This window comes from Chlamydotis macqueenii, chromosome 17 (genome assembly GCF_036417535.1).
Source record: "Chlamydotis macqueenii isolate bChlMac1 chromosome 17, bChlMac1.mat, whole genome shotgun sequence".
Classification (NCBI taxonomy): domain Eukaryota; kingdom Metazoa; phylum Chordata; class Aves; order Otidiformes; family Otididae; genus Chlamydotis; species Chlamydotis macqueenii.
The window spans coordinates 12053731-12068789 of NC_141572.1; the positions used below are offsets into that span (position 1 = coordinate 12053731).

The 15059-nt window shown below is 42.3% G+C and overlaps 1 protein-coding gene across 2 annotated transcripts in view; it reads left to right on the forward strand.

Annotated features, from left to right (window-relative positions):
* GCN1 (GCN1 activator of EIF2AK4) overlaps positions 1-15059 on the forward strand; it is a 41600-nt gene that overhangs the window by 21758 nt on the left and 4783 nt on the right. For both annotated transcript variants that reach the window (XM_086761644.1, XM_086761645.1), the window contains exons 31-53: positions 72-142; positions 927-1092; positions 2039-2233; positions 2423-2669; positions 3285-3406; positions 3702-3816; positions 4301-4480; positions 4822-5042; positions 5773-5841; positions 5991-6129; positions 6238-6434; positions 6792-6934; positions 7698-7815; positions 7955-8170; positions 8555-8719; positions 9138-9299; positions 9752-9844; positions 10099-10242; positions 11217-11486; positions 11745-11858; positions 12398-12628; positions 13266-13459; positions 14111-14225. In XM_086761644.1, coding sequence (XP_086617770.1) covers positions 72-142; positions 927-1092; positions 2039-2233; positions 2423-2669; positions 3285-3406; positions 3702-3816; positions 4301-4480; positions 4822-5042; positions 5773-5841; positions 5991-6129; positions 6238-6434; positions 6792-6934; positions 7698-7815; positions 7955-8170; positions 8555-8719; positions 9138-9299; positions 9752-9844; positions 10099-10242; positions 11217-11486; positions 11745-11858; positions 12398-12628; positions 13266-13459; positions 14111-14225 — 3687 coding nt within the window. The remainder of the gene's footprint in view (positions 1-71; positions 143-926; positions 1093-2038; positions 2234-2422; positions 2670-3284; positions 3407-3701; positions 3817-4300; positions 4481-4821; positions 5043-5772; positions 5842-5990; positions 6130-6237; positions 6435-6791; positions 6935-7697; positions 7816-7954; positions 8171-8554; positions 8720-9137; positions 9300-9751; positions 9845-10098; positions 10243-11216; positions 11487-11744; positions 11859-12397; positions 12629-13265; positions 13460-14110; positions 14226-15059) is intronic.

Below are 15059 nucleotides of genomic sequence, written 5' to 3' on the forward strand. Positions count from 1 at the left end.
TATGGGTGACAGTATTCTCTGCGTATGTGTCCTTGGAAAAGGCATTCTGATGGAATTTTTACTCCTTGCAGAGGCCACCTCCAGTTTTGGATGCTTTGGGACGAGTGATATCTGAATCGCCGCCTGACCAGTGGGAAGCAAGGTACAGTCATCTTCAGATTGATCTCATCCCTTCCTGCATATCCAAATGAGATGTTCCAGATTTTTATGTAGAAGTTCAGGCAGTGGAGAAATAAAGGAATGTGCAGTTGTATTGACTCGCTGGTTTCATGCTTCCTTCTGGTAGAGTATTTGTATGTGTGCCCCTCAAGCAGGCTGGGCAGGCCAAACTGTGAAAAGATCTTCGTTCCATCAAAATATTGGATACTGTCTTCTCTGTCTCCGTCTGATAAGAACAGTCTTTCCCTCTCAGACTGTCTGATTTTACCTTACTGTATTCCCACCTCTGTGTGGGCAGTTGATTGTTGCAAGAGCAGCAGTGTGAGCCTTAATGAACTGGACAAATTCCAGTTTGGATAATTACTTTTTTTCTGCTTGCATGCACTATACAGGTTTAATTTGAGATCATCTTGTTCACTACCTGTCTTAAGCTAATATCTTCTTTAGCGCTGCTGTACCTTGTTGTAGCGCTGCTGTGTTTCAGCAGTAGATGAAGTGATCCCGATGTCTGTCTTTGTTGGCCTAAGTATCTGTAATGCTTAATTGGGATAAAAGTCATTATATGGCTGAAGGATTGTTGTCCTTTTGGGAACCTGCAGCATGGGGTTATCCAATGAAATGCACGTACATTGGACACTCTGAAGCTCTTCGCTTTGTAGTGATTCTCTCTCTCTGTTTCTATAAGGTACTACTGATTGCAGATGTGATTGTTACCTCAAGCACATCTGTAAAAAGTCAGTAAGCTCACAAGCTGACTCTCTTCACAGGTGTGGCATAGCTTTGGCCCTCAACAAGCTCTCACAGCATCTGGACAGTTCTCAGGTGAAGCCCCTCTTTCAGTTTTTTGTACCGGATGCTCTGAATGATCGCAGTCCTGAAGTCAGGAAGTGCATGTTAGATGCAGCTCTTTCAACACTCAACACTCACGGCAAAGTAAGTCTGAATGCTTGTCTCTCTAGCAGTGATGGAATGAAAATGTAGATACTGTGTTGGAGCCCATAGATCATTTTTGTTGTTGTTTCTTAGAGGCTGCTGTTACTTGTAACAGCTGAAAACTTTAATGTAGTAGGAATTCTTGTGTGTTTGGAGTGGTTCCGTTAGTGTTGACTAAGTGTAGCTCTTCGCTGTCATTGCTATAAAAAAGAAATAGCCCTGAATTAACTGGAGTTAAAACTGTAAACTAGCGTAATAAAAGTAACTTCAGACCACAAATCTTTTAATCCTGGGAAGGTGAGAATTCCCTTTCAGGCCTCATGCAAAGCAAAACTTGAAAGCTTCCTGATCGTTGGCTTAATTAAAGAGAAAACAACCGATGTCATTCAGAGAAAGGAGGACCATCCTTCTCCTCACTGCTAGCCCCTCTCCAGCACTGTTAGGTGTGTGCGGGGTATACATTGCTCAGCTTTTGATTTCCTCATATGTGCCAGTCACCTCTTCTAGACAGCCCTCTGCATTCCTGTGAAGCCCAAGACAATTGGATTATTTTCATATTATTCATTCTTTCCTTCTGTTTCTTAGAAAGCAGTGTGAAGTTTGTTTTATCTTTCTGTTCTCCCTTTGCAAATGGAGCAAGCAAAAGAGCAGGCACTGATGTTTAGCATAGCACTCTTGCCTAGTAGCTTATGTTGCTTCTGGCAGAACATCATGCTGGCATGTTTGGAGGATCTAATTTTTAAGAGCTAACTTCTCTCTAGCAGGAAATATTTGTTGCCTGTCAGGATGGCACAAGGTTTGATGTGATGTGACACATGAAATGAACTGTAAATACAGTGCGATTGTTCAGTTTGTTGCCTCGGAGAAGAACAAACAAGTCCACTGAGCATAGCAAATCTCATTCTGAGAGGACTCTAGTGGCAAGTTCTGTGGTTTTGTTTTTCAGGACAATGTTAACTCTCTCTTGCCAGTGTTTGAAGAATTCCTGAAAAATGCCCCTAATGATGCCAGTTATGATGCTGTCAGGCAGAGTGTGGTCATTCTGATGGGTTCACTGGCAAAACATCTGGACAAGAGTGACCCTAAAGTGAAACCAATTGTTGGCAAACTGATAGCAGCTTTGTCCACACCATCTCAGCAGGTAGGTGCCTTCCTGGAGGAGCTCTCATGTTCCATGCAGAGGCAGGTTAACACTGAGATACTTTAGGGATGTCAGATAGCTAACAAACGGCACTGGTGACAAAAAGCTGTCATTGTGGGTGCAGTCTACGGGGAAGCTATGCTGGTGATGAATATTTTGTGGTCTGATAGCTGATGGATTGTTTTACAGGTTCAAGAGTCAGTGGCAAGCTGTTTACCACCTCTGGTGCCTGCAATTAAGGAGGATGCAGGAGGAATGATACAGAAGCTAATGCAGCTGCTTTTAGAGTCTGATAAGTATGCTGAGCGCAAAGGTGCAGCTTATGGGCTGGCAGGCCTGGTGAAAGGCCTTGGCATCCTCTCTCTCAAGCAGCAGGAGATGATGACCACACTGACCGATGCTATCCAGGACAAGAAGAACTTCCGTCGGCGTGAGGGTAAGGGAGAAAAGCTTTTCCCTTCAAATTTCTATTGTATCTACTACCATTGTGGTCAGGTCAAATGATACCTGAACCCTGTGCTTGGTTTATCTACATTTGTTTTACTAAAGTTTGCAGAAAAATAAATGGGACCTGTCATGAGGCTGTTGATTGTGTATAGTGCCCTAAAATTGCTCTGTTTGCATTGTGATGGAAGAAGGGTTTCTGGTCCTAGACAACAGGCATGCTTCCCTCCCTCCCTTTTCCAAAGGCAGGTGTTGCCAGGTGGGCTCCTGCTCCCTGTCAGACAGTGCATGTTCTACTCCAGAGGGGCTCTCCCAGCCTAGCTGTTCCTTTTGCTGCTGGACATGTCCTGTCCTTATTTCTGCTTGCCTAAGCTAAGACTCAGAAGGCTGTTACATGTTTTTAATGCTACTGGCTTCCTGTCCTTTCTGACACCAGAAACTCCCACCACAGCACTAGCTACGAGTGCAAGAAGCCCAGAAACTTTCAGCTGTGAGATCTGAGTGCTTTTGGAGAAATTCTACAGATATTTGACAAATTGTATCTTCTCGTTCCATCCCCTCTAAATAAAGTTGTAGTTTCCTCTGACTGTCCTTTTTGGTTTTTTAGGGGCTCTGTTTGCCTTCGAGATGCTCTGCAGCATGCTTGGAAAGCTCTTTGAGCCCTATGTGGTTCATGTGCTACCTCACTTGCTGCTTTGTTTTGGAGATGGAAACCAGTACGTGCGAGAGGTAAGATGCCTTAAATTTCTGAGAACACAGAGTGTTAAGAGAAAATTGAAATGGAATGGATATGAATACTGTTTGTAACTAGGCGAATTGAGAAGAGATACCAATAATAATAATTTGATCTTCTTAATAACTGAAAACATCTTGTTTCATTGGCCATTAATTGGGAGCTGCTTGGCTAGCTGCATCATTGTACATAGACACTATTTTACGTCAAGGCTTTGTTCCCATTGAGTCTCTGAGGAAGGAAAAAACATGCATTGTGACACAGCTTGTAAATGTTCTCTTCTCCTTGGAGGCTGCAGATGACTGTGCCAAAGCCGTGATGAGCAACTTGAGTACTCATGGAGTGAAGCTGGTTTTGCCATCGCTTCTTGCAGCACTAGAAGAGGAATCTTGGAGAACTAAAGCTGGTATGGACCAATATCTGACTGACAGGATTGAGAGTAACCCGCAGTTCCCTTTGCTGTCATTTCTCTTGTTTATTCCTTCAGATGGCTGTGATAGTTTATTGTCTCATAAGGGACTGTGGAACTTACAGCTTTTGGGATACATATCAGTTCCCTGACACATCTGAGCAACCTTTTTCCCCCAGCAGATTCAAGGGACACTTTACCCCCTGTCTCTCTAGAAGTACTCCAGAAGCTGGAAGTTGCCTCCCCTGCTTCTTTTCCCTGATACCAAAACCAACAACAACAAAAAAATTAGTGTCTTTAAGTGGCATAGAGTGGCTTAATGTATTTCAGCCATTCTGTGTGTTCTTGGACTGGTAAATTTGAGTTTGAGGTAAATGTGATCATCTTCTCATGTCTCTTCTTAATGCTATGTATTTTTTTGTCTTTTTTTTTCTTTTTCCTTCTTCCTTTTTTCCTTTCTTTTTGTGTACTTCATGCACAGGGTCAGTGGAACTTCTGGGAGCTATGGCATACTGTGCTCCCAAACAGCTCTCTTCCTGCTTACCCAATATTGTGCCAAAACTTACTGAAGTGCTGACAGATTCTCATGTGAAGGTGCAGAATGCAGGTCAGCAAGCTCTCCGGCAGATTGGGTCTGTCATCAGGAATCCAGAGATCCTGGGTAAGAACTGTCGCATCTCTAATGCCCTCACATGACTGTGGTTTATAATAGCAAGGTTTGTGTTCACAACCTTTAGGATTAAATCCAAACTTCTATAGAAATGAAACTAGTCCTAGAAAAGTAAAACATGGAAAGCTTAACAGTGGCTGTCTTCTTCAAGGCTTTTTGAATGCTCCTATCCGTTTTGGCAGCTAATGTTAACAGGGTTTCTTCTGTCCCTATGCTGCTACTTGCTTTAGAAGCATCTAAAACATCCCATGAGAGAACACCAGCTTACCCTGACAGGTGTTTTTGTTTTATGTACAAATAAAGTGTTTTCTCTTTTTTTAAAAAATATTCAGCAATCGCTCCAGTTCTGTTGGATGCTCTCACTGACCCCTCCAGGAAGACCCAGAAGTGTCTGCAGACTCTACTGGATACCAAATTTGTCCATTTCATTGATGCTCCATCCTTAGCACTGATCATGCCAATTGTTCAGAGAGCTTTTCAGGATCGTTCCACAGACACCAGGAAAATGGCTGCCCAGATCATTGGGAACATGTACTCCCTGACTGATCAGAAGGTACACCACTAAAAACGCTCTCTGACTGTATGCTGTATTTATTGTGTAGGAGATAACAGAGCAAGCACTAGAGAGAATTTATTTGGTTTTGGGATTTTGCTGTTCAGGTAGACAATACTAGAATCCATGCAGCTTCTTTAATTAAATGTATGTAAATGAACAGACAATGGCTGTAAAGACAGTGACAATTCTCAGGTGCTTAAGACTGTCAGCTTTGTATTTGGCCATCTAGTTATTACGAGATTTATCCCTGCAAAAAGGTCTTGTAATTTTTACCGTATAAGAAATGCCTTAACAAACAAACAAGCAAAACCAGCACCAGTGAAACACAGGTCAGCTGCTTACAAATGGATCCAGAGTTTGTTTGAAAAGTATTTGCAGACCCTCACTGCAGGCTAAAGATCTGTGTTTAGTTTTTGTGCTGATAATCTCTACCTTTAAATGTTGTGTAAATGTTAAGAGCGTTGGATTTTCCCTAGACACGAAGTGCTGGGTTGTGAGTGAGCATCAAAAAGGTTTTGAGTGATCTGCATGGAACTAGTGTCGCTTCTTGGCCTTACAGAACAGTTCAGTGTGCTTATTGGCAGGATTGTGAAAGCAACTGATTAAACTCTCATGCTTTTAAGGGTGATTGCTAATAATAAGGGGCTGAATGCCCTTTACATGGCGGTGACTTAGGTTTCTTTCTCGTTTTGAACCTAGTTCTTACTCTTTGGGCTCTCTGTTTCAGGATCTGGCTCCTTACCTACCCAGTGTGACTCCTGGACTGAAGGCATCTCTGTTGGATCCTGTACCTGAAGTAAGTCTTTTGCACAAATACAGTTTGTTTTTCAGTGCATTAGGTTTGACTTTGTTCTAATCCTCTGCAGATCTGTAGTCAGTCTGACGCATCTGTATTAGTATTTTTGACTGGATACTTTGCAAATCTCTGTTTCTCTTGTCCGGTAGGTGCGTACAGTGTCTGCAAAGGCACTGGGAGCCATGGTGAAGGGTATGGGAGAATCCTGCTTTGAGGATTTGTTGCCATGGCTGATGGAGACACTGACATATGAGCAGAGCTCAGTGGATCGATCTGGTGCTGCTCAAGGTGGGGACAGCTGTGCCTGAATACTGAGCTCAGACTTTCTCCTATTAACTCAGATTAGCTGCTTGTTTCTTGTGTATATCAGCTCTGTTCCCTGCTTTTTTTCATCAGGTCTGGCTGAAGTTATGGCTGGTTTGGGGGTAGAAAAGCTGGAGAAACTTATGCCGGAGATTGTAGCTACTGCCAGTAAAGTGGATATTGCTCCACATGTACGGGATGGTTATATCATGATGTTCAACTACCTGCCAATTACCTTTGGAGACAAGTTCACTCCCTATGTTGGTCCCATCATTCCTTGTATTCTTAAGGTATGTAGCAGAGGCCTGAAGAGTTTTATTTATTAGATGATAAAAAGAAGCCTCCAGAGTATTTTTAAGCATAATTTCCGGTAATTGTGGGACCTTCAGAGACTGGTCCAGCATTGCTGGATTATTAAAAAAAAAATAATAATTTAAATTATTTCTTCTTCCAAGTTATCTGCTTGCTGTCTTTTGTTTATAGTCACTAGTAATTTCTTGAAATCACCTTTATGCATCCACAACTCTATAGATAAACTACTTTTCATGGCTGACAGAGAAAACATTGGGTTTGTTTTCCTCCTGTTGGTTTTGTATATTGTGGTGAAAACCACCAGCTTTCACAGACACTTTTCTGTCTCTGCTCAGGCATTGGCAGACGAGAATGAGTTTGTTCGGGACACTGCCCTGCGCGCTGGCCAGAGAATCATAAGTATGTATGCTGAGACTGCCATTGCACTTCTCCTGCCACAGCTTGAGGATGGCCTGTTTGATGACTTGTGGAGGATAAGGTAAGGGATAACCATCCTATCCACAGACATTTCTCTTCCATGGTTGGAAAACCGGTGTGATTTAGACTCTGTGTTGCTCCTCAAGAAAATGCAGAGACCTCCTGGGAAGCAAAAGCAAGTGTCTCTTTTTGCTTGTTGATTTGAATACGCCGCCTTGTAGCGCTGAGTTTACGCAGTCTTGCCAGCTGTGGATCAGGTTTCCTGGTACCTGCAAAGCGTTCCTCCTAGATCATTAATTCTCTGAAGTGACTCTGAAACGCCCTTCCAAGGCAGCTGATGTGGCAATATTTAGCCCTCATACATTGTTTTTCATTTTTCAAATGCTGAGTAAGTTATTGTTCTCCTGTGTATGGAAATGTGCATTGGAGTGCTCACAGCTAATAGCAGTTGCTTAAAAATTAGTTGTACTAAAAGGCCTGTGTCAGGTGAGTGCTGATGAGTGCGCTTATCCCAGGTGAATATCTTTTGGGTTGAGATAGATACTGGCAATGTCTTATTCCAGGCTATTCCCTGATTCATTGCTTTGATACAAGAATTCTCTCACCCCCTTCCAGTCTGGAATTAATTCCTTCCCTTTCCCTTCAGCATGCTTCTCCTCAGTCATGTAGGCAGACTGATCTTACGTATCAGCCCATGCAGCGTTTCAGTGCTGACCTAGCTCTTTGCCGTGCGTTTTGCTCACGGCTGTATTTGACGTACTGTCATATTTGGCCAGGTACCCTCAGTACCCTGTTTGTAACACTTGACTTGCCTCTGTTGCTAGGTTTAGCTCAGTTCAGCTCCTTGGAGATCTTCTGTTCCATATCTCAGGAGTCACTGGAAAAATGACCACAGAAACTGCCTCAGAGGATGACAACTTTGGAACAGCCCAGTCGAACAAGGTAAAGCTGTTCTTTGTCTGTTGTGCCTTTTTTTTTTTTTTTTCATTTTTAATTTTTTTTTAATCAGCATGGAAAGCCTGCTGGAAAGACATATTGAATAATCATGTGGCTAATACAATTTTGTGACATTTCTTTTCAGGCTATTATTAACGCTCTTGGTGTGGAGAGGAGGAACAGGGTGCTGGCAGGTCTGTACATGGGCCGCTCCGACACCCAGCTGGTAGTGCGTCAGGCCTCCTTACACGTCTGGAAGATTGTAGTCTCAAACACTCCTCGCACACTGCGTGAAATTTTGCCAACACTCTTTGGGCTTCTGCTGAAATTCTTGGCCAGTACTTGTGCAGATAAGCGAACGGTGAGAACCTGAGTAATGCCTTCCTGTTACTGCAAGTGACCGTATAAACTAATTCCTGAAGAACACAGGGTAATTCTTTTCTGTAAATCACTCCAAAGCTGTCAGTAATTTTACTGTTCTGAGCGTGAGTATGTCAGAGGTCTCTTTGCTGAAGGTAGCTGTGATGGCAGTAAAACCATTTTGCTGTGGTTAATTGTAATAGTAGTGCTATATAATATATAGAATAGTATACTACTGCTATATACTATAGTGCGCTATACAGAGTGCTGCTCTGTCTATACTGTGAACAGTAGTTTATGGTCAAAAGTTAATATTTGCTCACTGTTCACCTTCTTAAGTTTTGTAAAAGAGGAAAATAGTTAATTCATAAATTTCTGGGGACAGGTTGCAGCACGGACATTAGGAGACCTTGTCCGAAAGTTAGGAGAGAAGATCCTTCCTGAAATCATTCCTATTCTGGAAGATGGACTGAGGTCAGACAAGAGTGATGAGAGGCAAGGAGTCTGCATTGGGCTGAGTGAGATAATGAAGTCTACCAGCAGGGATGCGGTAAGTTCAACGTGGAAGGTGAAACCGCCAGTTTCCTAGATATCTATGTCATGATACAGGTATTGCATTGAGGCAGAATAATAAATGGCTAGTGCTGGACTTGTTTTATGGACTGAATTCAGGGCTGATAACTAATAAGAGTTGCTCTTTAAGCAAATGTATGCATTTGTATCTGTCAGTAAATTTAAAGCATTGCAGAGCTCTGACTTTTATGAGATACAATAATAGAAGTCATCCACTAGGTAGCTTTAGAGCACTGCAACTAGTTGCGTTGATTAATTCTGCTTTTCTTCCAATATATTTCAAGCAAACTGCAATTTATTTTCAGTTGTGCAAATTCTGCATTTTTAGCTGCTTTACTGAGATGTGTGTGTATGCTGTGCTTTAGACATTCTGTAATTTTATCTCTACATTTTAGGTACTGCTTTTCTCTGAGTCCTTAGTTCCTACAGTGAGAAAAGCGCTCTGCGACCCTCTGGAAGAAGTCCGAGAGGCTGCAGCTAAAACATTTGAACAGTTGCACTCAACAATTGGACATCAAGCCCTTGAAGATATCCTGCCATTTTTGCTGAAGCAGCTGGTAAGCACTGCTCAACAACAGTCAACAGCTTGATTAACGATGTTGTGGGACAGCTTTTGAATAATTAGCTTAAAGATGAAGCAGGATTGTAGTGGCAGACCTTCCAGGGAATGGCAGCTCTGTTTTTTCTCCTCCATGAAGTCATCCTAGCCATTGGTAGGGAAGGTCCTGTGGCCAAAGCACAGGCCTAAGGATTGCTACATCTGGCTCTGCTAGGGAATTGCCATCGTCACCTGCTAAAGTTGCTTGGCCACCACGCCTGATATGGAAAATCTTTCTGATGTGACAGGAGAGCTTGGTTTGGGTTTCTGCTATATAATATGAGAGCATTTTTGGATAGAAGGACTTCTGTGTTGTTATATGATCACATGGTAAATTGTCACTTGAATTAGGGTTTAGCTTGGTGTGGTACAAATCATCTCTTGGGTTTATAACTTTCTCTTTCCCTGTAGGATAATGAAGAGACCTCTGACTTTGCTGTGGATGGTCTTAAACAAGTTATGGCTGTCAAGAGCCGTGTGGTGCTGCCTTATCTGGTGCCAAAGGTACAACTGGAAACAAATTTTAAACTTCAGAACTGTGCTTTTTCCCTCTGCTTGCTGACAGTTTTCTTTGGACTGATAAGCCAAAAGGAAGAGTATGGTTTGAAGTTTTCTTCCGATTTTATGCTCAAAAAATTGTCATTTGGGTTGTGATGCATTTGTACTTAGAAATTTTTCATGTTGTAGATGAATTGAGATTCCTTCTGAAAAAGCTTTCTGCTTGAGGTTTTTTTATGTGTGTGTTTGTTTTATTTTAGCTGACTACTCCCCCTGTGAACACTCGTGTGCTAGCTTTCCTCTCATCAGTGGCAGGGGACGCTCTGACACGGCACTTGAGTGTCATCCTGCCTGCTATGATGTCTGCGCTGAAAGAGAAGCTGGGCACCAGTGAAGAGCAGTTGGCAAGTAGCACGGCTCAGCTCTTTGTTACGACAGGTTGCCTGAAGATAGATCTTTGGGTTTACTTCCCAGCACAGAATCTGTGTTCTCTCGATTCACAGATTGAATGTTTTAATTCAGTCCATTAGCTTCTTCAGGATGAGTCTTTTTGCCTGGTGGCATATTGTGAGTCAAAAAATGTATGCTTTCCAATTCTATTTGTATCCATATAGAAGTCTCTTTGGCCTGCAACAAGATGCAATTCTCAGTTTACTTATTCTTGGAGAGCTGCCAGAGTGTCTAGTTAACTTTGTATTTATTCTTGGTATAGAAGACTGAGAGATTAAAGGGCTGAAGGGAGGAAATCTCCTGCTTTGCATGCAGCGCTCCTCCTGTAGTGCTTTCTGAAACATCTGGTGTTTGGACTCCAGAGAACATCCTGGAGTTATGATTGCAGATAGATATGTACATCAGTGAGTGAATTCAGAGCGTTAGAGACAGTGTCCTGTTGTCTGTCTGCTGTAGATGGCCATTAGATCAGCTTCTAGCCCCAGGTCTGGAGATATCTAATGTACCCACAGTCATGCTTGTAATTAGTATTATGACGCACAGCATTAAACTACCTAAATCAAAAAAATGTTATCTGACAAGACCCAGAGTCTCTTGAGGGGTGAGTAAGATGGGAGAGACTGAGCTACTCTAATTTTTGCAAATTAGCCCTTCTGCAGCTGGAGAGTGGCCTGTGCAGCAATCAGTTCAGCAGAGTTTGGTCACTTGTTAAATTCTGAGAGGTGGTTATATGCCTAACTCAGCTCCAGGACTGAATCAAGCCTTTAGTGGTGATGTGACCAGCTATTTAATAAGAAACAATTAGCAAGTGGGATATGTTGTAGTATTTCTCTAAGAGATAATGCTGTGGATAACATGGGGAAACCTGGGGCTAAATCTGGCTTTGTTCTATTTGAGAGTTAACATGAAGTTAATTTGAACTCTTCAGGAGATGGCAAACTGCCAGTCTGTAATCCTGTCTGTGGAAGATGACGCTGGACAAAGAATTATAACTGAAGATTTATTGGAAGCTACCCGCAGCCCTGAGCTGGGAATGAGACAGGCAGCAGCTGTCATTCTGAATATCTACTGCTCCAAGACAAAAGCAGACTACACTGGTCATCTCAGGAGCTTGGTTTCAGGCTTGATACGGCTGTTTAATGATACCAACCCTGTAGTTCTGAATGAAAGCTGGGATGCGCTTAATTCCATCACCAAGGTGAGAAGCAGCTTAAAAAGTTTACAGTGGCAATGCCTGGCAAGGAGAAAATGGAGATAGCTGGTAAAATACTGCCTAAATTGAACCTTCCGTTTTGGTTGTACGCTACATTTACATTTGCAAATGCAGCAAAAGTTTGAGATTTTTTAAGGTGCACTTGACTTCGACTTTGTGAGCGAGGAGGCAGGAAACGGGCATTCACAAAGAACAGCTGGTTGCCGTGTTGCCTCATCTTTATCTTACCCCTCTCTCCTGCAGAAATTAGATGCGGGGAACCAGCTTGCTCTCATTGAGGACCTGCACAAGGATATCCGGATTGTAGGGAACGAGGCCAAAGGCGAGCATGTGCCGGGATTCTGTATTCCTAAGAAGGTAAAGGATCAGAATGAGCGTGAATTTGTGTCAGCCACGATTACCCCTCCTGTTGGGGGAACTGATTGATATGATTTTACAGCTACTAAAAACAGTGACTGTTGGGGCGTTCCAAACCTGTATGTTGGAGAGACTTTTTGTAGGTTACTGCTGCTCTTGAGTTACTCTAGAGAAGATTCCTTTTGTAACAAGGTCTTTGACAATTCTGTTAGGCATGTAAGTCATGGTTGCTGGCTGCTTTTTGTGGGGGAGTAAAGCTGGACTTCTGTGCCAAATTTCTCTGGTTTAAAAATTCCCTGAGCCGCTACCAGTTTTCTCATAGCAACTGGCTTACTAAGGCGTAGATGCATGAAATCAAACCAAATAAAAGTAGCTTTTTAAAAGTGGGAGCAGGCAGACGAAGGTCAACAGGAAACTGAGAGAAACTCTCCAAGTTTGTGTATCTGGTGTATAACAGCAGCAAAAATAAGATAGATTTTTTTTTTTTTTTTTTTTTTGCATCTTAGCTTCTAAGCTTTCTTCTCCAATTTTCATGACAGGGAGTGACTTCCATACTCCTGGTGCTGCGGGAAGGTGTTTTAACTGGTAATCCAGAGCAGAAGGAGGAGGCAGCAAAGGCCTTAGGGCTGGTTATTAAGCTGACTTCTGCTGAAGCTCTTAAACCTTCTGTGGTGAGCATTACTGGGCCACTTATTCGTATCTTGGGAGATCGGTTCAGCTGGAATGTCAAGGTGGCTCTGCTTGAAACATTAAGCCTTCTTTTAGCCAAGGTAAGATTCAAAGTAACTGACTGTGGTTTGTGAACATTTTCCATGGTAACCTGCAGAAATATCTGTTGCTGTTCACGTAAATACAGCTAGGATGTCCGCTGGTGTGCGTTTGGTATTTAGGAATGGTGCTGCAAAGGGATTGTATCCTTCCAACAGCTTCTGGCTTACCAAAAAAAGCCCCCAGTGCTTCAATTTCTGGACCTCATAGAAATATTGCTGAATGCTGATAACACCTTCAAATGATTAAAAACTGCTATGTAATTAATTTATCTTCTGTGTTCACCATTTTTGTGAAATGTTAAGTCCAAAGTTGATGATCTTATGTATTTAAACTGAGCTGAGCTTTTATTTCTTGCTCTGTATATAAAAGACTGTTCATGATGGCGCAAAGTCTTTCAGCAATGTTACCCTGTTATTGCAGTATGCAGAAAATAATGTGAGATTTGAAAGGGATAAAAGTTGCATGGTAAAATACTGTTTCATGCTTTTCCTGTTTTAGTAGTGTGCTAGATCTGAATAAGGGCTATTTGTGATAACCAGCTGCTATAGAAGAGGTCATGCTGTTTCCAGGCTTTGATTTCTAGCCACTGTTTCAGACTTGACAGCACCACTTCCCTTTCTTTCATCTCTGGTATAGGTTGAGATTGCCCTGAAACCGTTTTTGCCCCAGTTGCAAACAACCTTCACAAAAGCTTTACAAGACTCCAACCGCGCTGTTCGCCTTAAAGCCGCCGATGCTCTCGGTAAACTCATTGTCATCCATGTGAAAGTGGATCCTCTCTTCACTGAGCTACTGAACGGCATTCGTTCCAGTGATGACTCTGCCATCAGGTGAGCATGTCTCAGACCTTCCTGCTTACTAAGGATGAGAGAAAGAGCTAGGATGAATGCACACAACTGTTACAACGATTTGGGTAGAATCGCTTCCTGCTCCCCCTTAATTCTGAGAGGAAGATTTACTTATTAGTGAAAGCAGTTGACTGTTAATCAAGGGTTGTAAAACAAAGAATGTGGATGCTGGGGACTCCTGGGTCAGAAGCTAAGCTGTGACAGTGTCTCAGGAGAGGCATTGCTTGGCATCTGCCCAGTTCTCCTCCCTCCTGCACACCCCCCAGCAACCCCCTGCAGCTCACTCCCAGGTACAAGACTGTATCAATTATCACTCTGACCTGGAGCAGTGCAGCTGTTCTTGTATCCTAAGTGCACAGATTCCCAATAAATTAACTTCCTGATTTGAGAATTTTTAAAAATGTTTGAATAATCAGAAAATATTTATGTTGTAAGAGACAGACACACGTACACCAACATGGAAATATTCTCCAGCATGGAGTTTTCAGCAGTGCAGAGAGAATACCAGTCTCCTAAACTGTAGGACATATTTGCGTAGTTGCTGTGTAATAAACTGTTACAGGTATGCAGAGCTCAGTTTCTTTAGGGTGAGGGGAAAGGAAGTGTCTGACTGTACATTATGATCGCTTCTAGGGACACAATGCTGCAAGCGCTGCGGTTTGTGACACGAGGAGCTGGTGCGAAAGTAGATGCTGCAATTAAGAAGAATATCAGCGTGGTGCTGCTAGGGATGCTGGGACATGATGAGGTACTGCTTCCGCCAGCTGCAAAGGATCCCTGCTGCAGCCAGTCTTATTTTAAATTTAAAATCTGAATTTTCTAACAAGTATTTTCTAAAATAACTTCCAGGGGAGATTACTAATGCTTGTGGTTGGGCACTACTTACTAAACTGAATACAGTCTGTAAAACTGATCTCATTGGAGCCTTGTAGTGTGTTAGCTGAGGTGCAGGAATTATAGATCCCTAACCAATCACTGGTAACTCTGAAAATCTGTGAGTTTAATGTTTCCTTAGCAACCATGGCTTTGACCTGCAGCTCCACACCATGTCTGAAGCAGCTCTGAAGTCAGGATTTGCTTTTTATCTTGGAGAAAACCTGCAATACCTTCACTATATGCCCATACGTGTGTTTGTTAGCTCTCAGGTGGGCTTTATCATTTAGTGTGAGAATTTTTTCAGATAATGGCAGATTTTTCTCCAACGAGCAAGAAGCTCTCCAAGTTTAATATACAGTCTTCTGTAAATGGCAGATAGTATCACGTGTGAGATTAAAATTAATCATCTAGTAATTTCTTCCTGATGTTTTAATCTGTGCCACACAGACATGCAACTGTTGGCATTCTAGAAATAGAAAAATTTAAAAATTCCCACTGGATTACAAGGCTCAGGGTGGAGAGGAGTAGTGATGGGATGGTCACATAAGCAAGCTGAAACAACAGAAGCCTATAAGTTTTAATTTAAAAGTAGGATGAGTTTATCACAGATACAAGCTCATCTGGCAACGGCTAGGAGTAACGCTTACTTTCTAGACTGCGAATCTAAAATTAACTCTTGTGAACACATCTTTTAAAACATTTACTT